General features: G+C 34.3%; 2 protein-coding genes and 1 long non-coding RNA gene across 9 annotated transcripts in view; 2 read left to right on the top strand and 1 right to left on the bottom strand.

Moving 5' to 3' along the window:
• Nucleotides 1-6,232, bottom strand: part of alpha-Man-IIb (alpha-Mannosidase class II b) — a 49,928-nt gene extending 43,696 nt beyond the window's left edge. The window contains exons 1-2 of the mRNA XM_053768828.2: nucleotides 6,058-6,232; nucleotides 4,340-4,468 (exon numbers count right to left, since the gene is read on the bottom strand). Coding sequence (XP_053624803.1) covers nucleotides 4,340-4,460 — 121 coding nt within the window. The 5' untranslated portion in view covers nucleotides 4,461-4,468; nucleotides 6,058-6,232. The remainder of the gene's footprint in view (nucleotides 1-4,339; nucleotides 4,469-6,057) is intronic.
• On the top strand, nucleotides 1,578-4,403 carry LOC128683328 (uncharacterized). The gene is made up of 3 exons (XR_008406281.1): nucleotides 1,578-2,084; nucleotides 3,799-3,921; nucleotides 4,264-4,403. It is a non-coding gene; the product is annotated as an uncharacterized LOC128683328 (long non-coding RNA).
• Nucleotides 6,233-6,816: 584 nt separating the features above from the next.
• LOC128683077 (uncharacterized) lies at nucleotides 6,817-22,271 on the top strand. Of its 7 annotated transcripts, none has more exons than XM_053768301.1 (13): nucleotides 6,817-6,856; nucleotides 9,591-9,780; nucleotides 11,065-11,182; nucleotides 11,690-11,851; nucleotides 13,326-13,559; nucleotides 14,952-15,083; nucleotides 15,740-15,912; nucleotides 16,687-18,449; nucleotides 18,524-19,797; nucleotides 20,130-20,246; nucleotides 20,827-20,942; nucleotides 21,053-21,142; nucleotides 21,440-22,271. In XM_053768301.1, exons 2-8 carry the CDS (start codon nucleotides 9,686-9,688, stop codon nucleotides 16,769-16,771), a joined length of 999 nt encoding a protein of 332 aa, XP_053624276.1. In that variant the 5' UTR covers nucleotides 6,817-6,856; nucleotides 9,591-9,685; the 3' UTR covers nucleotides 16,772-18,449; nucleotides 18,524-19,797; nucleotides 20,130-20,246; nucleotides 20,827-20,942; nucleotides 21,053-21,142; nucleotides 21,440-22,271. The 7 variants fall into 7 exon arrangements, with proteins under 7 accessions (XP_053624276.1, XP_053624275.1, XP_053624277.1 ...); XM_053768300.1 differs by lacking the exon at nucleotides 6,817-6,856 and adding an exon at nucleotides 7,048-7,391; XM_053768302.1 differs by lacking the exon at nucleotides 6,817-6,856 and adding an exon at nucleotides 7,048-7,391 and having other exon boundaries at nucleotides 9,573-9,780.
• Nucleotides 22,272-24,578: the final 2,307 nt, after the last annotated feature.

Genomic DNA, 24,578 nt, shown 5'->3' with positions numbered 1-24,578 from the left:
ACTTGTGTTATGGGATACAACTCAACGTAGAATATATTGTACTAGCTGCGGGGCTTAGATCCCGTGGGAATTTCGGGATAAAAAGTACCCTATGTGTTATTCCAGGTTATTTTCTACCCGTGTACCAAATTACATAAGAATCGGTCCAGTAGTTTTTGCGTGAAGAGGTAACAAACAAACAAACCTACTTTCGCATTTATAATATTAGTTAGGATATTCTATAACATACTTGTATAGATAAACATCCATACCCAGGTCAATCTGAAAAAAATCATTCTGCATCTTGACATAACCGGTGATCGAACTCGATATGGAGGTCTCGAGTTCGATCCGGCATGACGATCATTAGGCCACGGCGGTAGGTCTATTGACGTACAGATAATATAGAGATATATAGCTCGTATTGTTTTACCACCATGACTTGGGGAACTACCCGTGAAAGTATTTCTGAATAACATTCTGGAGCACTATCCCGGGACTATCTAGGTCCTGTCCACACTGCGATATTTCACGCGTTATTTATTTCGCGCAATTCTGTGACATATTGAGTCTTACTAGAGTATTCGCATACAGGTGATAAAATATTCGCGTAAAAAATCGAACAGCACTCGTACTGTACCTACACTGTACGAGTGCTGTTCAATTTTTTACGGTCTGGAAACAAGTTTTCGCTATTTTTCACAAGCACTGTTTTAATTGAACTGATCGGTTAATTTAACTTATAAACATATCTTGCATAACGAATTTATAGAATAGGAATAAATTAAGGTGAGTCGAATCATATGTCATATCAATGTTATGTTAGCTGTACAATAACACAATCGATAAGAAACATATACTAAATTATGGACTTTTTATATGTATAACAAACAATAATATTACATCGTTAGATCCATACCAATTCTACTATTATAAATTCGAAAGTTTGGGAGGACGTATATTCGTTATCTTTCACGCAAAATCTACTGGAATGATTGTTATGAAATGTGGTACACGAGTAGAATATGACCTGGAATAACAGAGAGGGTAGTTTTTATCCCGAAATTCCCACGGGGGTGCAGCTAAATGCGAAAGCCTCGCCTGTCTGTCTGTTCCACTTTTACGACTAGACCGCTGGACCAATTTTGGTGAAATTTGGTATGCATGTAGTTGAAGACCCCAGTTCAAACAGACTTTTTTCTAAAATCAACCCCTAAATGACTACCTACATAATGAAGGGTAAAAGTTTGTACGAAAATCAGGCCTGTTCCGCTTTCGCAGAGAAATTCACGCGGCATACATAATTACAAAAAGTATGCAGAAATATGCTATGTTTATTTACACGTCAAATTTAGGTATTTTGTATGTTTGCTTTTAAATCTATTATGTGTCTTCTCCTAGTTATATTTCATAACAGCAAGTAATCATATTAAAAGGCAAACAACAAAAAAGTACAGTGGAAAAATGTGGACTGAAAATTCTGAAGCGAAAATTCTGGAATTTTCACCGCGCACTTGTTATTTTTTCGAAAGCCCGAGGGCTACGCTAACTGCAACCACTGTCATCATTTGAATTATATTTTCAATACTGACATTTTTATGATTGGACATTTGTTATAATTGGACATTTTTATTATCGACACAGCATAAAATTTAGCAATATGGTTAAATACAACAGCTTCGATATTCGACAATAACTTTAACAGTTGTGATTATTATTGTATTGTCAGACTTATCGATAGACGAGAAGTCGTATTGAGATTAGAAGTCTTATTGATATACCCATTCACCAGATATCAACATTGTGTCAAATGCAAAATCATTAATTAAAAAAATACAGCGCAAAAACGCCACTTAAAGGGGCGGGGCGAAAAGGATGGATACATGGTGGAACCGATACCCCACTCGACTTTCGCAGCCCCGCGTATCGTCATCATCACACAACCTTTGATTGAGAAATAACAATAAGTTTCCTCGTTATTTTTGCTTTTTTTTATGAAACCCAAATGAAGTGCTTGAATCTCGCCATGTCATGTGTTGGACACGTGAATGCTGGAATAATAAACCGATTCGGACTGTGCTCAGACAAAAATAACTACAATCAATGTGAGTACAAACATTGCATTCCGACTCATATGGCGGAGTTGCAGTTAAGATATATTTATTATTATTACACCTCTATAGGAAAGCAAATTTGAGAATTATTTAGTTAGTATATTGTAATTTTTCGCAATCTGAGGAATGACGAATCACAAAAATGACGGAGTTGCATACAAACTTTCAACCCCTATTTCACCTCTAGATGTACAATTTCCAAAAAACCTTTCTTACCGGCTGTCTACGTTATAATAGCTATCAGCATGCCAAATTTCAGCCCGATCGGTCCAATAAATTGGACTATACAATACATACGTTGATAGATCAGTCAGTCATCTTTAGGTTTTATATATCGATATGTGGAATGATTTTAACAGGGTAATAAATAATATATCAAAAGCATTATACGCCTTGAAACATCTTTGCTGAAATAAGCTGCAAATTGATTATTATTATTCATAATATATACTGACAACTATATAGAGCTCTGGTAAAAAAGCGTATGTCACTTCTGAAGATTTCATCTAATTCTGCCAAATTTCATCAAAATCGGCCCAGTAGTTTTTTAGTTTATTCATTACAACAACAATACGAATTATTTTCTCTTTTTAATATTAGGATAAAAATAAAGTATTGCATGGTTTTCGACTGAAGTAATTACTGTAAAGAATACAACGGTCATTTTTAAAATCAAAAATGGCGATCTAAAACATAATGAAATAAAGAAATAAGATTGCTGTTTTATTTTAACATGTTTCGATGTCGAAACATGTTAAAATAAAACGGCTATCTTGCTAGTGCACATTTTTATCAGAACTTTACAAATATTGCGTGTCTTCTGTTCTACTTAGTCGGTTACTGTATTTGCTAGGGATTCACTTGCTGAATACACCAATCAGAATCCATACTTACTTCACAAGTATAACGAGTTCTTAAACTTCACGACTCCTTATTTATAATGAATATTGTTTGAAAGAATCACTAACAACACAGATTTATTTCAGAGAGCTCTTTCAAAACAATTGAAATTACATTTTCTTCCGAGGAAAGATGAAATCTTTTTTCTTGTTTTGAAAAATAAACAAAGTACCTTACAGTAGTATTTCTCATGGCTGAGGGTCGAGGTCATTAAATGGAATGAAAGACACGCGACTTCTCTTTGCAATATTAATGGAGTGATTTGCTATTCCCATCTCCTTCGCTAGGTGATAAATTAATTATCAACTAGAGTACAGGTTTCCTCACAATATGTTTTCCTTCACCGAAAGCAAGTGGTGGTCTAGGAAAACTACTAAACATGAGCCAGATCGTCGTGCATGATACAAACCATACGAACTCATGTGATACAAGTAAGATTCGAACATGGGACTTCATGACCACAGGCTTAAAGGACCACCACCCCAACGCTTTTACAATTGAAAAATATTAAGCTAAAACATCTCCTTATTTAGAAAAACTCCTTATTTAGAATTGTAACAAATCGTACCGATTTTTTACAATTTAGCTTTTTTCATAGATTCTAACATTTTCTAGGTACCGTTACATTAGTCATTTGATAACCCCCTCAGTTGTTTATTATTGATAAGGAATGCGCTTTGAACTGTGCCAGCGTTGAGGATAACAGCGAGTTAAATAAAAACCCAACTACGAAGTCTCAAATCTCTTCTTACTGAAATTTGTAGAAAGCTAATGATGTAGGTAGATCTTTTTTGTTTTATTCTAGAACACCTTCAAAGGCATGAATCTCGAGAAATTTATGTCTTACAGCGAACTACTGTTTGTAGTATTCTTGGTAGTACTGGAAACAAGGCTGGAAAGAATACCACGTCAACAGCAGTTTTTGAAGGTGAATTTCACTTAACTATACCTGTTAGACGAAGACATAGTGCCCCTTCTCCACGATGACTGGCGACCAAAGCCACGAGGATACCCTAACTTTTGAAGTTGCTGCACGGAAGAGCGTCCAGAGTCCGGGTACTCACAAACTAGTTAGGCTAATACTTCCTGATGGCTAATAGTAATATATAAACTACTTAAGCCTATTTATATACGGATATTTATTACGTTGACCCAGGCTTTGCGTCGTCAGAACCCTGAACCGACCGCAAAATTGAGAAATAAATAACTAAAAAAATATAATTAGATGACTAATTGGTACCTACTTAATACACGTGGATTTCTTTTTCAGGCAGACGGAAATCACGTTGGCCAATGATCTGCTCAACGGCAGCCCTTGAAGATGAGACTCTGAAAATTTCACTTACTTGGTTTCGGGTACGATGGGATGCTGTAGTAATAGCAGTACGCTCCGAACCCCAGGAGGATGGAGAACAGCACCACGACTCGGGTGGAGAAGATGCGGCACCGAGGCAGCCGCGTCCTCATTTTGAAATCTACGAAACAAACTAAGTTAGTGACGCAAATTTCTTGATACCTACATATCTAGTACGAAACCACAAGATGTGTGGTTTCATGTTGCTATTTTGCAGTACAGAAGAAATTACTAATCTAAATTTTTTTTTAAAATGACCAACACAAATATTAGGAAGAAATTGTCTTTATTTCCTGATTCTTTTAAAATTTCGTTAAAAATTTTCAGAAGCGTCTTTTTTCCGTATTCCGTAAAACAACCGCTTTGATGCGATTTTCACTAACATTTAGGATTTTCTTTTGAATAAATCTAGAATGACCTGGGGAGTAACACATTTTGAAATTTTTGATAGTTTTTTTAGATAAAAAGTAAATTAAATATTTTATTAATTATATAGATTTTTAATTGGACTCTATTTTAGTTCAGTGATGTATGCCAATTTAGGTGCTTACAGAAATATGATTTCAATAATTTTGGTTCTTGGATCTGGGTTAGACATTACAATAGTTATTTCAATATGTTTTAGATTTTAGTTTTCTATTTATTAGTAGCTACTTACATTAAAAAAAAAATATTTTTAATGATTATTATTATTCTACTAGTACTTCTATGTTGAGTTTCTATTATTATTTTACTAGTACTACTAGTTGACAAATACAAAATACCTTGTATGAATACATTGATAATTTAAAAAAAGTTAGTCTTCCACTATTACTAGAAAGTTAATTAAATAAATAACTAAACATACAAATTATTACAATGCAATACAAATGATCATATCTGCTCTGGTGGAGACAGGCTCAGACCATGGATCACAACTTGCTTCCTTAGAGATCTCAACATAAAGTAAGTAGTTATTTACATTTTTTAAAATAAATTATGGCATCACATACGTCGTATCTTCCGAAAGAGGTAGTTTGAATTTGTACCATAAACCTGGTGACCTTTATAAAACATTTTTAGCAAAAGGGTTTTCTTTTGGCGGTACCGTGGGATGCTCTCTGAATAGTACATCGCAGGAGTAGATATTTTTTATAAAAATATTATACTTAATTGACTTTTTTAAATGCAACCAGTATTTTTAGTTAACTGGTAAAAATTTTCAATTTCTATAAATTTATTTTCATAATAAATATGTAAGTTACTTTGGTTCTGGTATTTATAATTTGGGCCATTAATATTTGTACCAACATTTTTTTGCCTGAAATAAACAATTATAAATGTATCATCAAAGCATATTTAATTTTAAGTATGTAATAACATAATAAAAGTTAAACAATCTATAAGTATGTACATATACTTAAATATATATATGTTTTAAAATTTAATAAAAAATAAACTATGTAAATAAGTCAAATAATAGTATATAACAATATATTTTAAATTTTTGTTTAATAAAAAAGATTGGAAAATAATAAATAAATAAATAAAAAAGACGATTTTTATAAAAATATAATTTATAATCATTATTACAATACTTTAATAAAAATAAAAAGTTCATAGAAAGTAATATAATTGAGCAGGTAGGAACAATAAATTGGACGAAGTTAAAGTAAACATGAGGTAAAGTGATGAACAACGTTAGGAAGGTGTTGTTAGGTAGATACTTACTCAGTCAGTTCTTCTCGTATCTCAAAAATAATCACATTTTAATTAAATATTTAGAAATTTAAGTTATCAGTAGAAATAAATAAAGTGCAATAGGTCTTTACGATGCAGTTTACTATTGAGAATTGCAGTACGACACTCACGTCAATCACGAAACGCGAAGCAATGGCATTAAAAAAAGCTCGCTGCATTGTTTAGTGTTGCCAGGGTATACTTAAATATTCTACTATTGTATTTGTCAAGCTGACTTTGCAACGTGGCCTCCAATCACGTTCATAATTTACAGCTAGATCGCAGTTAAACCCCGATTATTTTACTGATTTGGTATGGCTAAAATATTTAAACCAATATGTATTTAATGTGTTAGAAAATAAAAATGGAAAATCGCACCTGGTAATACTAATATAAATGTCAGTGCTTTTCATGTGTCAGTGTCAGTTAGTAACCTTGAGTTAAGACTTAAGGTCTATATAGAGTGCTTCTATTAAATTTTTTATTCCTTAAAGTAGAACTCGCAAGATCTCATAGTCCTGGTTTAAATTAAACCAGTTCCAAGTCAAAGTTTTGTAATAACACGAGATGTGAACACATCTTTGACATGCACTAATACATCTATTGGAGTATTATGTTTGCTACATGGAAGTTTAGAAATATTTCTCTAAAAAATAACCTCCAACCTTATTGTATACAACATTCAGAATTTGATTGATTATAGTACCTACTAATTTGAAAGACTTTACATAAGACATCACCATTTGGAAAGAATGGCGGGAGGCCTTTGCCTAGAAGTGGGACGCTGCCGGTTCGTAATATTTTTAGACTAAGTTTACATTACTATATCACTAGTATGCCTGGCATAACAATCACCACCAACTTTCAAAACTTTTGCACCAACCCCCATGAGCTATCTAGTAGCACTAATGTAGTGGTTCAATTGTCTAACATGTCCATGCATGCATGGCATGCATATGCATCGCCAAATGTCATTGTCAAATCAAATGTAAGATGTGTTTTGTTTTGGTTTTGTTTTATTTTTGGTTTTTTACTTTTTAAATTAGGCACCTAGTGTTAACCTACAGTTTTGATGGTTTTATGTAACTAAACACGACCCAGATAAGTTAAAATCTATCTTAATTTATTGTTATATTTAATTATAATTAAAATCCAAAGCGATGAATTATATATATACTAATTAAACTTTCATAACATAACAATAACACCAATAAAATGTTATTGTCTTCTCGGAGGAATGAGTGAAATGGCCCCTTATTGGGAGATCGTTCTCCTGTATAGTGCTTGCGTTGGTGTCCCCAACCAGGAAACAAGTAGAGGCACAGGTTATTGTTTTATATTATTATATAGGTATTTAATAATAGCTGTGGACCGGGACCTCATTCCCTTGGGAATTCACAGAATATGCAGCCTTGTTGTATAGAATTTATATATTATGATTGATGATTCAAATTTTAAGAAAATGATAATAGAATTTGCAATAATTCTGTCACACATCCACACTTTTACAATATGTAATCCTACTAATATTATAAACGCGAAAGTTTTTGAGGATTATGTGTATGTCTGTTTATTCTTTCACACAAAATCTACTAGACTGATTGTTATGGAAATTGGTAAATGGGTAGAATATAACATGGAATAACACATAGGGTAAGTACTTTTTATCCCGAAATACCCACAGAAGCAAAACCCCAGGGTGCAGCTAGTATAAATATAAATTAAGGCTAGTCTAGTTATTTAAGTATACTAACTGTGACATCAAATTGTCAACCAAGCCTCCGAAGCTGGAAGCTGGAGTACACGGGATACAATGAAAATTTAATACATAAAATAAGTGGTAATCAATGAAAATTTTATACATGAATCCAATTGATACACAAAGAAATTATGTACAAGTACAATGCAAAGCTGAGACCTGTTGATCACAGGCACCTTAACCACTGGTCCACCACAACTTCAGTGAGCTTCTTGAACACTTAATCACATATTTTATCTACAATAAATGTGAATGTGTATCCAATACTACAATGATTTCTGACCCTAATCATTAATAACAAGAATCTGTTTCCTGTCATTGCAAATACTTGAAGAAAAAAAATGTTTTTTTTTTATTTATGTAGTACACAATGTTGGTTTGTAATATTTATGTGATTTTCCAGTTTCTCTGTTATTATCTCGGCTCATTTGTTACATTCCATTGATTATAATATCAGTAATGTCAAATAATGTTAACAAAATTTCACTTTGTATTACCAGCTTTTTGCTGGCATATAAAAATATGCTTGAAGTTTAACACAATGATCAGTATTAATAAAAGTTGAGAGTAGTCTTGATTTTGTTTAAATCACATGATTTTAACATACATGTACAGGAACATTCTCATATTATCCAAATACGGTAGACAATCATGATACATCAAGTTTAACCTATTGTCCTCTGTGATAAACATAAAATAAATAAATTCAAAAACCTCTCATGGATATCACATATAGCTTTGAAAAAAAAAAGGGTTGACATCTTTACATGGACCTCAGCATATTCATATTAATTTATTTGCAACTTTGTACAGTCATGTGAGGGAGAAGTACCCAACGTACTTACCCACTAAACAGCAACCTGGCGCCGAGGTACAGTTAACAACATGACGAATTATTCCAATTTGATCTCTATGCCGCGATAACAATGACGTTTTTGCAGTGAATTTGAGTAGCCTGATGAGCTGTTACTTAACTTTTAATTTATGCATGAAAGTAACACAATTTATTAAAGTTATATAGATTAACAATAATAAAAAAAAAAACAAGAATTTTAATTCTATCACTCCATCAAAGTGACTGATTTTACGAAGATTTTACTGACATTGTGGTGACAGTGTAACCATATCAAAGAGCAAAGAAGTCATCTTAATAAAGAGAATGCATTGCATTAAGACTCCACCACTCGACGGCTGAGAAGAATCCGGGAATACGCTCAGATGAGACATAGACTATAGCTTTTTAAATAGACTATTTTTTTTCTGAACAGCAGCGTCGCGACGAGCTCCCTGTACCCAGTATGGATAGAATTCAATGTATACGTACATTTTATCAACTCTAAAAAGCGAAGTTCCGGGGCGAGCTTGTTATGTGTGTTTATTTGTTACATTTTGTGTGACAGAAGGACAATCAATAGAATCACAATTTTTTTTGCATAACTGCTAGTTATCTGTTTTTCTTTCGAACACGCTTTCACAGCTAAACTCTTGGCTGATTTGGATGAAATTTGGACTAGATATATAGTTAATGACCCGAGGTCAAAAATAGGCTATAGCAGGCAACAGTCACTATAATTTCGACCTCTTCAGGATCTCATTCTCAAAACGAAAAATTCTCAAGACCAGTGCACCCGTCTTGAGAATTATCTAAAAAACAAATTAAGATAAGCTCATATCTCTTCGATAATAACACGTGAGTTTGTTATGTTTTATTCCGTGACAATAACCAATTTATCGTCTTTTTTAATAGCCTTTACATCTGCCGCAGATAAATTATAACACAAGCACTTAGTGATTGTCAACAAGTCAGTCGGCGCCGGTTGGTAGTACCACCCGCGCGAATACCACGTCCCAACCAAAACAATGGCCGCAACGATGAAGTACAATCAACTTGGAACCACTGACATGAAATTGTCTCATATCAGCTTGGGAGGCGCCTCGTTTAGTAATATATATGCGTAAGTAGACTTAATTTGCAATGTTAACGAACTCTTTAGAATGGATATTAGTCAAATTATATTTCTTCCTTGGCCATACCATAGAATAATAAAGAGTACGTAGCCATAAAGGCGTATAAACCATGAATGACAATTTATGTTCAAACTTTCTAATATTTGACCTTGAAATGTTGAAATAAGAAGACAAGATATTTTATTATGTACGCACACATACTTATGAAACTAAAAAAGTATGAGATGAAAGACATCCTAATCCTAAATCATTTATCTCATTTTAATTCAAGACAACATAAAATATTATAAATCAAAATACCTACGTATCTTTCGATAACTTTTTATGGGACTATTAATGAGGACTGTGGCATAATCATTAAGCCGGAGATTCTGCTACACTGGAGATGGGTATCTCCAGGACAAGACGAAAAATTATCTTTTTCGAATGACCTGGGTCTTGCTAATCTATATAATGTATGTGTTATATAATATAGTATTGTTAAGTTAGTATACCATAACACTTGTCTCGACCTTGCTCAACCTGTGTGATTTGTCCATAAGTATTTATTTATTGTTCGTTATCGTGCATTCACGCTTGGCATATCATACTTGCTCGTGTTCTGTGTTATTTCTATTAGGCTTCGCTAAATCGTCAGTTTAATTTTTTTAAATCTCTTTGTTTACAAATCTATTAAATAAGTATATTCGTTTATATAGGTGATTCATTTGATGGTTGGATAGGTTGTCGACTGTATATATATGTTGCTACGCTTATTTGGGTTAAATATAGTTTGCCGGACCAGAAAAAGTACCCACTTTTTCCGGTCCGGCTTACCATCATCTCTTAACGCGATCCACTTTACGACCTAAACTGAACTGCATCGCAAATTCGTACCGTCGACTTAATTTTTAGTATGAATGCGATTCATTTTAGGTTCCTAAATTGAACTGAGTTGTATTGGAATCGTTCTGTAAAAGTTGATGGTAGCCCTACTGGTTAATAATAATACCTAATTGTATTTTCTCATCTTTCCTAGCTACATTATTGCCTGTGCCGTATCGAAAACCGGGTCCGCAAAAAATATACCTTAAAGCTAAAAATCCAAATCATCAATGATTTGTCTATGGTATTATGAACCCCTGTCTGATGTCAAACCTCTTTGTGAATGCTGTTGTTACGCCTCGATATCCATGATACGTTTGATGTTATGCGCTGTTCAATTTTAAAATACTTAATCTTTCGAATAGAGATATAATACTAAAATCTGATTTGATTGCCGATCTTTCCAGGAAATTTGAGGAAGATAAAAGTATACAATTGATCAAGGAGGCGTTTGAGCAAGGAGTGAACTATATCGAAGTAAGTCCATGGTACGGCCAAGGAAGCTCGGAGAGGACCGTTGGAAAGGTGAACATTATTAATTTAAAAATTTAGCTATGGTAATAATTACCTCCGTGCTTTGGAAGACACGTAATGAAATGCTGTTTTGACATTAAAAAGCATTTGTAATATACTCTAATTAGATCAAAAAAAAACAATAAATATAATTGACCGAGCGAACGAAGCGAGCGAAGTCTAACATTCTACTTGAGGCAAAAATACATTTTTTGTATGTATGTATGTTTGAAACGCGATAGCTTTCGAACCGTTGGTCCGATTTTGATGAAATTTAAAAGGTTTGTAGGATATGCCAATAGAATTTTTAAGTTCGTGAGGCATCAAAGTCGGATCAGTCGTTTTTGAAATATTCACAATTTTGTAAAAATAAAAGTGATCAATTAAAATGACCTTTAATTACAGCACAGATTACAATAATACTTCCCCAGTATCATATATGCATTTTATTTTATACCCAATCAGTCAAGTAGTCACCGAATCCGTATGTTTAATCTATTTTCATTCATAAATTTCTAGGCATTGAAGGGAATCCCTCGGGATTCCTACTACATTGGCGGTAAAGTCGGCAGATATGAGTTGGCGGTGGAGAAGATGTTTGACTTCAGCGCAGAAAGGGTCGCCGCTAGTTTGGACTATTCTTTGTCGCTGCTAGAGTTGGACTACGTCGATTTAATACAGGTCAGAACCTAATTTTAAAATATTTTATTTAGTTTCACCTATATAATAGTTTTATAAGCTTCAATATTTACCAATTAAAGTCACCACCTTAGTGGTCTATTGGTTACGATCGTCCGCCTGTGATCGAAAGGTCCCAGGTTCGAATCCTACTCGTGCCAAATAAGTTTGTATGTGAATCTGAATTAGGTATGTATAGAAGTTTTTATACACTACATCTCGCTTCCAGTAAAGGAAAACATCGTGTGCGAAACTGGTTGAAAGTTTAAGTTCTCTAGTGTGTATACGATTAGATGCGGTTTTTACTAAGAGATAGTGTACTTCCTAAGGAAGGTTTATATGTATAGTACTATTTTACTAGCGGCCGGTCCCGGCTTCGCTCATGTAAAAACATAATAAATTATAGCCTAAACCTTCCACAGGAATCACACTATCTATTAGTGAAAACTGCATCAAAATCCGTGCATTGGTTTATGAGTTTATCGCGGACAGACAGACGCGGCAGACGATTTTGTTTTATAATTTGTGATGATGATTATGTTTTTACTCAAGCGAAGCCGTGACGGGGCGCCAGTTTGTTGTATAAATATATTAGGACAATTTCTACTTTACCTGATGCTGATGATGATGTACTTTGAGGGTGAGAGTCTTGACATAAGGAGGGACAGACAGATTAACAACAAATCATCCTATATTTTTTACCTTGTGAGGTACGGAACTCTAATAATATGGTGGCTGAAACATTTTACTTTAGAATTACATAATATTTTGATAAGATGTTTTATTATGTATAAAAAGGCACGCTAAGTAATTAACTATATCTTTAATCTTTATCTATAGGTAATTTATCGTTGGATAATAGTTGTTTTCGTAACAATGTTTAGTAAGACGATTGTAGAAGCGCTAACATTATATTCCACTTCTATTATTAAGTCTGCTAAAAATAATGAAATGTCGTTAAAAAAAAGGAGGAGTACTTAACTCAGTCGCCGCGATGATTATTTATATGACCATTATTGAGATTATATGTCCTCTTTAAATAAAAAGTAAATAAATATACATGTAGTTTTCATTTTTCTAATAGTTAACGGACAAGTTATGAAAATTTATAAAAAAATTGCAAAATTATGATAGAATACGTGAAAATGAACTGAACGGGTGATGGTCATTTGGTTAAGCCCGTCCTCCTGTGAGCGAAAGGTCCTAGGTTCGATTCCTACTCGTGCCACATGAGTTTGTACAGCAATCTGACTCATGTATAATACTTTTCACAGACCACCACTTGCTTCCAGTGAAGGAAAACATCCTGAGGAAACCTGCACACTGGTTGACAGTTTAAGGTCACTAGTATGTATGCGATTACGTGCCACTAGACGCAAATAGTCGTTAAAGTCATGTCAGATGCCTTTAGGCGACTGGACTCTGACACCAATATTCGAAATTAACAATAAAAAACTGTGGTATATTCACGTTTCAGATTCACGATCCGACATTTACAGCAGATACGTCGGTGATATTGAAGGAAACACTACCAGCTTTAGAGAGGGCGGTCAAGGACGGCAAGGCACGTTACGTAGGCATCGCCGACTACGACCTGGACCTGATGAAGGAGATCGTTGAGGAGTCGGACGTGAAGATTTCCTCCGTTCTGTCCTACGCCAAGTCCACAGTGATTGATAATAGACTCCAGAATTATACGAAATTCTTCAAGGTAATTCCATTTTGAACATTGTATTTCTTAATGTTTCACTCTCATCGTTCAAGGTTGTGGCGTCGCAAAGCCCGGGGATTTTTTTTTTGATTCGGCTGTAGGTTTACAACCGATCGCCTGGCTAAGGTCAACCCTCCTGGGGAATGCTGTTGTTCCCTATTAACTAGCTAGGCTATGCGTCTCAGCGCAGTGAGTGATTTTATGATTACATTAGCAAAAAGTAGCATATGCCACTCTCCAGTCACCTAACTAGAGCCATGTAGTCGTTTTTGAGTTTGTTGCGAACAAACAAATAAACAGATGCGGCAGAGGACTACCTAATGGCACTATACGCAAGAACACAAAATCGACTTCAAGTGTTACTAGTCGCAGGGCGACCGCCTGACGCGACAACGTTTACGTATCAAAATATTCCTTCATACTTAGGAAGTATTTTAACATAAAGGTCTAATAAATATGATTTCGTTCTTTTAAAAAGGATATATTTTGTATTATTTACTTTTAATAGTTATTTAGTTTTTATTTTAATTCATTGCTCTACGTTGTTTTAACTTATACCTAATCCATAATAAACCATCAGGTTTCTAGTAGACGGAACATCGGAATTGGGGAGATTTTTTAAATTGTTCATTAAATTTTTATTCAATTTCCTATACATTTTCTTGACAAATTCTTTCTATTGCAGCGATTTCCTCACCAGGTATCAGAGTCAATCTGTGCAATTTGTTTAGCACAATTACTGGGTGAATACAGCTGCTACTAGACTGGGTGTTGATTGAATTAACCTTGATGTTGGTTGACGAACAAGGTCTGCAAATTGACCATAAATAACCAGCAATAAACCAATAAATTGACATTGTTTTCAAGAGCAAACAATATTTCCTATACTTACTGAATAGATTGCCTGCACTGATAGACATCCTTACATATTATAAAACAGTCCTCTGCCTCATCTGTCTGTTTGCGATAAATTTAAAATTATGTCCTGTCTGCACGGATTTCCATGTAATTCCTGAGGAAGATTTAGGTGTGTAATTTATTTATTATGTTTTTACTCGAGCGAAGCCGGGACGGGCTGCTAGTGAATTATAAATGAGTAGTGTACTTTGGTCTAACCGGCTAATCCTTGGTTTTGGGCGCACTTCGGGATTTAACCGTAACATATACACTAGATAATATAGATACATATTTAAATATAAGATCTGCTTATACGAAAGTTTAGTTTGTTGAAAAGTCTATTAAAAAAAATATTTAAGATTTAATCTAGCTTTTTCCCTAAGACATTACTCTACCGTAACGTGTTTTAGTGTCATTTAGTATGGAGCGTTTGGCTGTGTGCAACAGTAGTGAATTAAATACTCTATAATAAAAACTTGTCCACTCTATTTTCAGAGTAAAGGAGTGGGTGTAATAAACGCAGCCGCCACGGGCATGGGACTCCTCTCAAACATGGGGCCGCAGCCGTGGCATCCGGCGAGCGATGACATCAAGGCGCTCTGCAAACAGGCCTCGGAATATTGCAAGGTTATATATTATTATTTTATCTATGGCTTTTACCTCGTCGTCGTCCAAATCATAGACTTTTTTTTTCACTTTGACAAATTAAAAGTCGGCATTTTGTTGACATTGACAGCACCAAAACTATGTTTGATCGAAACATGGAATTAGTAAGTACTTCATACAACGAATATATTCGAAAGAATATATTCCAGAGGGGTGATCGAATAAATGTGATTCTGAAAAGTGTCCTCTTCCCGGACTAAGTGATAAATGGCGTTCGCCTATTTGCCACTAGTCGAAGATACCTATTCGATCAAACTCTGGAATTAATTTTACAATCTTTTATTGTTTCATCTGTGCCGATTTTTGTCTATCTTTTTTTATTGTCTACTTACGCAAATATTCTGAAATTTTCCACTTCGCTTCATGTTCCATGACAAATATGACAATGCATTATTATGATAAGAAACCGTGTCGTGCCGACGACCGTGCGAAGTGGAGATTAAAAAGCAGGAAAGCGGACCGTGGGCTCCGACGACTGTGGAAGATACCGGGAAAACGCTCAAATGAGAGAGAGAGAGAGAGAGAGATTACTATGATAAACAGATGGTACACCTAGAATCGTTTTAGTTACGCTATGATGGACTATATTTTGAGAAAAGTAATGCTTTTCTTAACAGAGCCAAAACGTGGAACTGGCACGATTGGCGACTTGGTTCACGTTGAGCCAGCCAGACATAGCGACCAATTTGTGCGGCGTGGTCACACGCGAACAGCTGTTTGACACCTTGCGTTGCTTGAGCCACGGCCTCGACCAACATGAGAAAGCTGTGCTTCAGTATTTACAAGAAAGGTATTATTAATACTATATAATAATTTTTTCAATCCAGTATTTATCAATCTATTTAAATAAATTTGAATGAATATTAAAATATAAATATTATTTACTAAAGATAAAATTGTACACAAACACGTATACAATTTTATTTTTTCTATTAAATCTTTTATGTCTATTATTAATAACTAAACAAAATTACACACACGGCACTTATTATCCCGAAATTCCCATGAGAGCGAAGCCGCGGGATGCAGCTAGTTATAACTGTACCTAAGTTACGAAATATAAAGTTAACTGAAAACTAATAAAACTTACGTAATTACTACTAATTATAAATAAAAATTAATAAAAGATATGGGTTGTCGCGGATTCGAGGTAAATCAAATATAATCCTTATACCTAAGCTTTTCGTGGGCTTTAGGATACCATAGTCGTGACAAATCAGATGTAAATAATTTTTGTAGAAAATCTGAATGATCAGATCAAAACGATCAGACGTAATCTTTATACAGTAACTAGCTGTTGCCCGCAACTCCACCTGTGGTAGCTTAATGTATGACGTTGATTCATTAACTATGTCCACTCGAAATTTAATCGAAATCTGACTAGCGCTTTAGACGTGAAAGCGATAGTCTCTCGCATTTATAATATTCACAGACTTTCGACGAAAGGTATACAATCTAAACAGGTCGAAGATCGTGTTTTACATTCAGAAAACACGATCAAGTATTTTTGCCGAATTTAGAAACACTATTGTTATCGTCTCAGCGTTAAATTTTTCTTTTCCAGATTCTTCGATGAAGTGACACTTCACTGGGATGGCGTGGAACTTCCAGAATATCAGGAAAAATTAAAAAATAAGCTGAAAATGTAAAATCGAAATAAATCTATTGTTAATGTTTTTTGTGATATAATTATGTCTGTATTTGAGGCATTAATTTTGTTTTTATGTATTCCGCTACTAACTACAATTAATAAAAAAAATAAAACTAATTAAAAATTACAACCTTATACCTTAAAATGGGTAAGAATTATATACATGCTATCACCCGGGGCTTCGCTCCCGTGCGAATTTCGGGATTAAAAGTACCCCATGTGTTACTCCAGGTTATATTCTAACCGTGTACCAAATTTCATAACAATCCGTCCAGTAGATTTTGCGTGAAACAATAACATAATATATGCACGCACGTCGCACACATCCTCACAAACTTCCGCATTTATAATATTAGTAGGATATCTACAAAAATGCCAGTCCTAAAAGAATAAAAAGACAAAATTAAAAGACCTCAATTTCATTTCAGGTCTTTTGATGAGATTACTCCATAGTGACGTCAGTATTTTGTGTTATTTGGTATCACAGACCATTTAGTTTGGTATGAAGCGTTTGGACAATCCCAAAAATACTTACCTATGTGATTTTATTTTAGGCATATAAACATTTTTTTTAAATAAAACATTGTCATCCTTAACTACCTGGCGACAGCTGCTACCACGCCTGAGCGTTCCAAATATAGGTAGGTACTTAACGAAATCTTAAATAGGGAGTTTCAAATATAGGTTTAAATTTTACTACACATTTATCCCGCCAGAGTACAGCACTGTATGTTAGGTACACAAAAGCTTTGCTGCCTTTTGCTATGTCGATTAAAACGTTTATTGTAGAGTACTTTATTAATCATGTAAACATTCGTTTGTGAAAATGTAGAACATTGTAGCATATTCGGGTGCCGAAATATTGGGAAAAATCGTTTTCCATAAGATAAAAAACTTTGAAAACTATGGGATACGCCTCATGCTGTAAAATTTTCGAACCACGGTCGAAAAGAAGCTCGGAATACTTCACACGTGAAGACAATTAAAATATGGACTTCATACAGGTCTAAGATCTTCAGTCCAAATCAAGTTTATATCAGTTTATGACCACAGTTGACCAAATAATGCAGAACATAACCTAAAATAGTGTTATTATTTTCAGGATAATCCACTAAATCCTTCCTTTTTCCTTTAAACTCGCACCACGATTGCGTAGGAGATATTTTTGGTCGTAAATCTGCAACAATATTGAAAATTTGCGCTTTTTGCCTCCATTGGCAATGCTTGTGTACCTTAGTTGTACCAGTAGCGCCATCTGCGCTGAGCTTCGCGTAATATGCCCTATTATTTTTTATAATATACATTGCAATGTTCTCAGCATTAAAATCTAAAAAAGTAGGGCATTTTTTTTTTCTTATCTTAAGTCTCGAGTCCATAAGCTCGCTCTACTCTATACTGGGCAAGTAGGTTACAGAACTCTATGGTCTCACCTCACCCCACTTGTCATTTATTGTAAAAGAAAAATACCCCCCTCTACGCCGCTGGCTGGCTGCGCCGGCCCGGGCATATTGAATGCAATGCATCTCCTGTATTGATCTGTGTGCATAAAGGTACCTTCCTGCTATAAAAATTATACATGTACGTAATTAGAAATAATACAACGCGCAACGCCCACGTCTCCCAAGAATCTCGCTAGTTTGGTTTTGATATGGATATTGGAAGCACTGTTGAGGAAAGTAAGTGCTAGAGGAATAAAATTTTACATTACTTTAATAATTTGAATCCTATATTGTGATCGGATCGTTTTCAGATACAATGCATACTACTGAAGAAGAACCTTGCAACATAAATTGTTTACCAACAGAAATACTTACTGCCATTCTTTATCTTCTACCACCCAGAGATGTTGTAAAATGCAAGGCTGTGTGTTCCAGATGGAACGATATTATTAATAAATTAATTTATGATGAACGTTTATGGCGTGATCATTGTAAACATGATTACTGCGATATTTATACTGAACATAAGTATAAAGTGAAACCGACAGTACGTACATTCCAATTATATAGGTCTTTTGCAGTATGGCCAAAACTATCGACGGCAACAGAAAGTCGCAAAGAATTTGCAAGAGCCACAATGCCAAGTGAGCAAATAAAAAGCTTTAGGATTATTGGAGATGGAACTGTTGGTGTACACACTAAAGAATCCATAATGTACTTTAATGCCGAAACCTTTGACCCAGCGATGGATCGTGAACCTATCATTGGAAGTTATTCCCAATATAGGGAGAACATCTATTTTATTGCTGTTGTGGATTTCTGACATCACCTGCATCTTGTGAGGAAAGCTTTAGATAACCCAAGTGGGGAATCATGTGTCACATATAACCGTGTTATGAAATATCTTTTGGTTGATAAGGTGGTATACTATATCACCCTTGGCGATGAGATTTTCACAACTAATCTAGAAGATGTATCAAGCCAATTTCTTGTCAAGTTAAATTTTAAGGTCTTGTCACTTGGGTTCAAAGACCATCTTCGTATACTAACAGAACATCATGATATCTACAATCTTGTAAATGATAAACTAGTACACATGACCACAATCAGTCATGAACCAGGCCCTTTGAATCAGCTTCAGGATCATAATATTTATGATCCTTACTGCTGGCAGGTGTACTTCCAAACCACCCGCCTAGTGAATCTGAGAGATATTGTATCAGTGTTAAAATATGGAGACTTTTTCTTGTTAGGAACTCGTTGGGGAAGACTTCATATATATTATGCTCCACTTTCTTCAGAAAAATTAAATCTTTGCAACACTGCACCAATGAAGAGATACAACTTTTTTGAGAAGTCGGGCTTAGGTCAAAGCCTTATCTGTAGTTGTCCGATACTACAAATAGATGTCATTGAATCAGACACTGGTCACACTGTCATACTTGCAATGCAACATAAAATGGCTGCATTGAAATTTGTACACAACTTTACAGAACCGATTTATTACTATTATTATTATGACAATGATGATGAAGGAGATAATCCATAATATATAAAAACTGTTTTTTGATTTACAAGTACATTGGTAAGCTGAAATTATTATTCTTTGTATGTTTGGCCTGCTATACAGTTTGTTTTTAGTAGTTATGCCTATGTAAGAACTCACAGGATAAATAAAACAGTGAATAATGCAGCAAGCCTAACTATAAAAACTTTTCAGACAGGACTATGAAAAGAAACATATTAAATTTTAAAAAAATATATTTGAATGTGAAACAATTTTTTTACGTATAACCATAAAATAAAAACACTGAGAAAGTACACATAGAAATTCATAATAATCCGATTATTTTCTGAATGAAACTAACAGGTGATTTATGAATCAAAGAACTCTGACCAGACTGCTTATTTTTTCAGGGTTACTCTTGTGTATATTTTCTAAATGGTATCTCTTCTCTACCAAACAAAGGGACTATATATTGGTTCTTAAAGGCTGTTCTCTGTGAGCAGAGCAGACCAGACGGATACTGGCATGTAAGTTAGCAATGTTTTGTAGTTTCAGACATCCATCCATGCTTTGTTGCAAAAAAGATCATTTATTTGTTTGTCTCAGTTTTTCACAGGATACCATAAAGGTATTGAATAGATACTTTACTTGGTTCTACACCTTTTAGGAAAAATCAAATCAGTTGGTCCAACTAACATTTACTTATGTAAGGAATAAATTCCAAGAATACAGGCAAGTCCAGAATGCCTTTCCCGAAATGTCCCTTTGTTTCATACTGGGCTGTTTCCCAAGATGTCTTTTCCACAAAATGTATTCATTAACAATTTAATTTTGTATAGTAGTTTTTGCACAGACATAAACTCGAACTATAATTGTAATAGTGTCACTGAAAATCAATATTGGAACCAAGTTGGTTCTTTGTATGTTTAGCCTGCTAAACTGTTTGTTATTAGTAGTTATATGTAGGAAAGAACTTACAGGATAAATAAAACACTGTGCAACAAACGTTCTACATTTGGTTAATGTTAGTTTGTCGTATGTAGGTAACATTCGATTAGCTATAAAACGCTAATTGAAGATTACATTTTTCTTATTTACATGGGATAGAAGAGACGACTTCGGCATTCCTTCGGAAAAATTGGTTTCGGATTGGAGCAACATGGCGTGATTATAACGACTATTAATTACAAGAATTGGATAGGCGAGGAGTTCTGGTTGAGTAGGTAATGAAAAAATAGATCAGCATAAGATAGAAGGAAGTGTTTATCCTTTTTTGGAGCATCTATAATTTGGTTTGGTTCCTTGAATGATATATATATTTTTTGTATTCTAGGTATCGCAAGATTCAGGGATCGAGAGCATTCATAAAAAAAGGCCCAACACGTGACAAAATGAGCGTTTATGTTATTGGCGAAACAGCAATGTATGTTTCACAGATTTCAATTATGCTTTAGGACATTAACACTTTATGTGGAACTTCAGAGCAAGTGCTCTGAAGTTATGCTGTGCTCACAATGCGATGCCAAAGGCTTAAATACTCATTGTTGAATTTATTTGTTCCTATATATTTCTTTTTATAGTTAAGTTATAATTTGCATGATATTGGAATCATGCAAACCGTAACTTACAATTTTATTAATATCCGATAGTAAATATACCTGGTTGATGTATTTTTTTTGTATTAAATACTTAAATTGATTAAAATACTTGTCCGTTTTAGGTGTTGCAATGTTCCACTCGAGTGGTTGGGACTTCAAGCTAGACCAGGCGTCGATGATATTCATGCCGAAGGGTCTACACTAAAGTCTAACTCATGAGAAATTGAACCTTTATGTCGTCGGCGAAACAGCAACTACTTTTCACAGCTATTAAATCAATCTCAAGGGTGTTTGCGTTTTATAGCCAATCAGTTAACAAAATATGAAGTAGCTAATAAACGTCAATATTCTTGCGACTGTATCTTACATATATATCAGATACCCAATACTTGTCGTGGACTTACATAAATGTGATTATAATAATGTGAATGTTAACTAAGAATATTTAAAAAAAGATTTTCAATAATGTCAATGTGGAAGCATTTATTCAGAAACTAGATGATCTCCATGTATCATTTTATGTGATTTCTAATAATAAATGTGTAGTAATTTAAATGTTTCCCAAAGATGTTGATGTCTTAAATGTGAATGTATAATCTCTATACTTAATTAATAAATCATGTTATCTGAAGCACTCAATACATTTGTATGAATAAAATGTATTTCATAGGTTCAAGTGTTAAACATTATTGTGTAATATCAGATTTTTTGTAGACATAATCCGTGTTCTTAATGTCATTAGAATCATGTAATCTGAAAATAAAAATTGTAGGTATGAATAAAATGTATCCAAATATGTATGGTTTCAAGTATTATTTCATAACTACAATATTCTTGTGACAGTAGTTTATAACAGATGTTTCATAGACTTAATCCATATTGGTTCAATGTACTTGATGTCAGTAGGATGATATAAACAGATAAATCTGTCCTAATAAAATGTGTTAAGTATCATGTTTTGTTTACTTTTGGAACAATAAGTCCAATGAAGATTTTATAAGTACTCATCACTACTAAAAGTATTATGTAATCTGTGCTCATGACCCAAACAGGGATGTTTGTTTTCACTTCCTCAGCACAGCTTCCTTGCTCAGCATAGCCGTTAGTGGAATAGTCTAATTAAACTTTGGTGTCGATGTTAAACAATTCCGAAAGCTCTACAACATTGGCTGAAACTAGGCATAGCTTGTGTTGCGGGTAGAGCACGGTTGCCTCTCTTGAGTAAGTAACTGACCTCTAAACAGTATAGTTATATTTAAGCGAACAAAAAGAGTCACTTATAATTACGTACACCAAATATTTTAGTGTTTATGTATTGCAGCAAATTCCATATTAGTATACCTGTAGCGGGTGCGAGATTTTATACATAATCGCCACAATGGAGATTTTTTCCACCAGGCCGGTTGTGACGCCTAGGAGGAACCGGGCGGATACATGTAGTAGGATGTATTTATGAAATCTTTAACTACGCGTTCGAGATTTGTCTCTTTCAAAGCGCCATCTCTCCATATTATTGTGATGCGGCTTGTCGTTGCGCTTAGTCGGCGCGTCTGTGCCGCCTTGGATTTGGCGCTTAGATGTCGCCACATACCTAATCAATGTAATACCGGCTATTGGCAAATAGTTTGCCAAAGCTTTATTTTCGTAAAATATAGGTAACTAGCTCCGCCCCGGGGCTTTGCCTTTTCGTTGGAATTTGATATTCCCACGGAAAATCTGGTTAAAAAGTACCCTATATGTTATTCGTCAGCGTGCGTCAATGCGTGAAGAGGAAACATACTTACTTTCGCATTTATAATATTAGTTGGGACTAGGTACATTATCATAACATTATTTTTTCCATAATTCTACAGGAGTAAATATTCCGTCCCATCCGATAGATGTTTCTAAATTAATTAACTACTACCTAAGTACTACAATGGTTTGCAAAAATGGTGTACACCAAGATGTAATCAGCTGTTTTTAAGTATTAAAGAGTCGGTGTCCGGTGAACTCGGCCCTAAAATCACGTTGTAAATAAGCTTTTTATTTGTATTTCTGATTCTGTACATAATTTATTTGATAGATAAGTATAACTACATTTGGAAGGTTGTGCACCCTTGGAATGGATATTTAGACATTCTTCTATAACGTTTAAAAAAGATTAGGAAGCTATTCCGCTGAGCAAAAAAATATTCTGCTGTTCGGAATGAATTAATTAGGTATGTAATGGGTATGTACTGTTAGTTATTAGCTAACCAAATATATTTTTTTGCTTTCCCAAATACGAATATTTTGATAATCTTATCCGTTTATAAATACCTACCTAGTTAGGTTACCTACCCATAAATATTTGTTTGAATTTGGAAAATATTTGTTGTAGGTACCAACCAACTAGATTTAGAAGAGCCCGCTCTTGTAAACTCTGAACCTCTCCAAAGGAAAATGTCAAAGTCATAACGGACATTGACAATAATATATATAAGCCATTGGTCTGAGAAAAGGCAAAGATAACTAAAGACAGCGGGCTATAATACCCAAAAAACACTAGATGAAACGGGAAAAAAAGGATAAGAACGTCATTACATTTTTGTCTTTTATGGTCACCTCTCATGCCCAGTTTTATAATACCCAGCTGTTTTGTTTGAAATGGGCCGGGATACGGGAAATACGTTTTCAACCCATGATTCGGAGATCCTTTACAGTGGTCCTAGAACCCGGCGACGACGGCTAGGTACCTACTTTGTATGTTCCCGGCTTGTCATGTTGGACGTCTAGCGTGCCAAAAGTGTTCAGATAAAGCATTTTTTACTCTTATATTTATAGCAAAATTTTGAAAAAACAAAAATGATGAGCCGATAGCTTAGGTCGGTAGCCAGACACGCCATCCGCGGCTGTCATCTATCATTACCAATATTAGGTAATGATAGATGATTCTGTTAATCCAAATACGAAGAAAAGGTGATGTTAAATTAACCCCGTTAAAGTAAAAGTTTAAGCTTGCTGAAGTTTGTTTTGTTACTATATTGCACTTACTATAAAATCAAAGTATAAAATACTTAAAATTGACAGAAAGAGAAAATGGTTTTAGCATGGATTTAGTAGGTACCTACTCGAAATACTTAATAAATCCATGGGTTTTAGCAGTGAACTTTATTTTTTTTATGATTAACATGGTAAGGACATTATATGGGTAAGGATTTACTATTTCGATGGGATGTAATAATAAAATGAAACGTCACTGCCCGGTTAAAATCATTAATAACCAGCTTGGGCACGCAC

This window comes from Plodia interpunctella, chromosome Z (assembly GCF_027563975.2).
Source record: "Plodia interpunctella isolate USDA-ARS_2022_Savannah chromosome Z, ilPloInte3.2, whole genome shotgun sequence".
In the NCBI taxonomy this organism is placed as follows: domain Eukaryota; kingdom Metazoa; phylum Arthropoda; class Insecta; order Lepidoptera; family Pyralidae; genus Plodia; species Plodia interpunctella.
Note: the sequence above shows the minus strand (reverse complement) of the source record. Positions and strands in the feature narration are given on the sequence as shown.

Excerpts from the sequence above, each read along its gene's own strand:
- LOC128683077 (XM_053768301.1), top strand. The coding sequence starts at position 9,686 with ATGGCCGCAACGATGAAGTACAATCAACTTGGAACCACTGACATGAAA. Across the intron at positions 13,560-14,951 it reads ATTATACGAAATTCTTCAAG|AGTAAAGGAGTGGGTGTAAT; the intron begins GTAATTCCATTT and ends CTCTATTTTCAG. Across the intron at positions 15,084-15,739 it reads AGGCCTCGGAATATTGCAAG|AGCCAAAACGTGGAACTGGC; the intron begins GTTATATATTAT and ends TTTTCTTAACAG.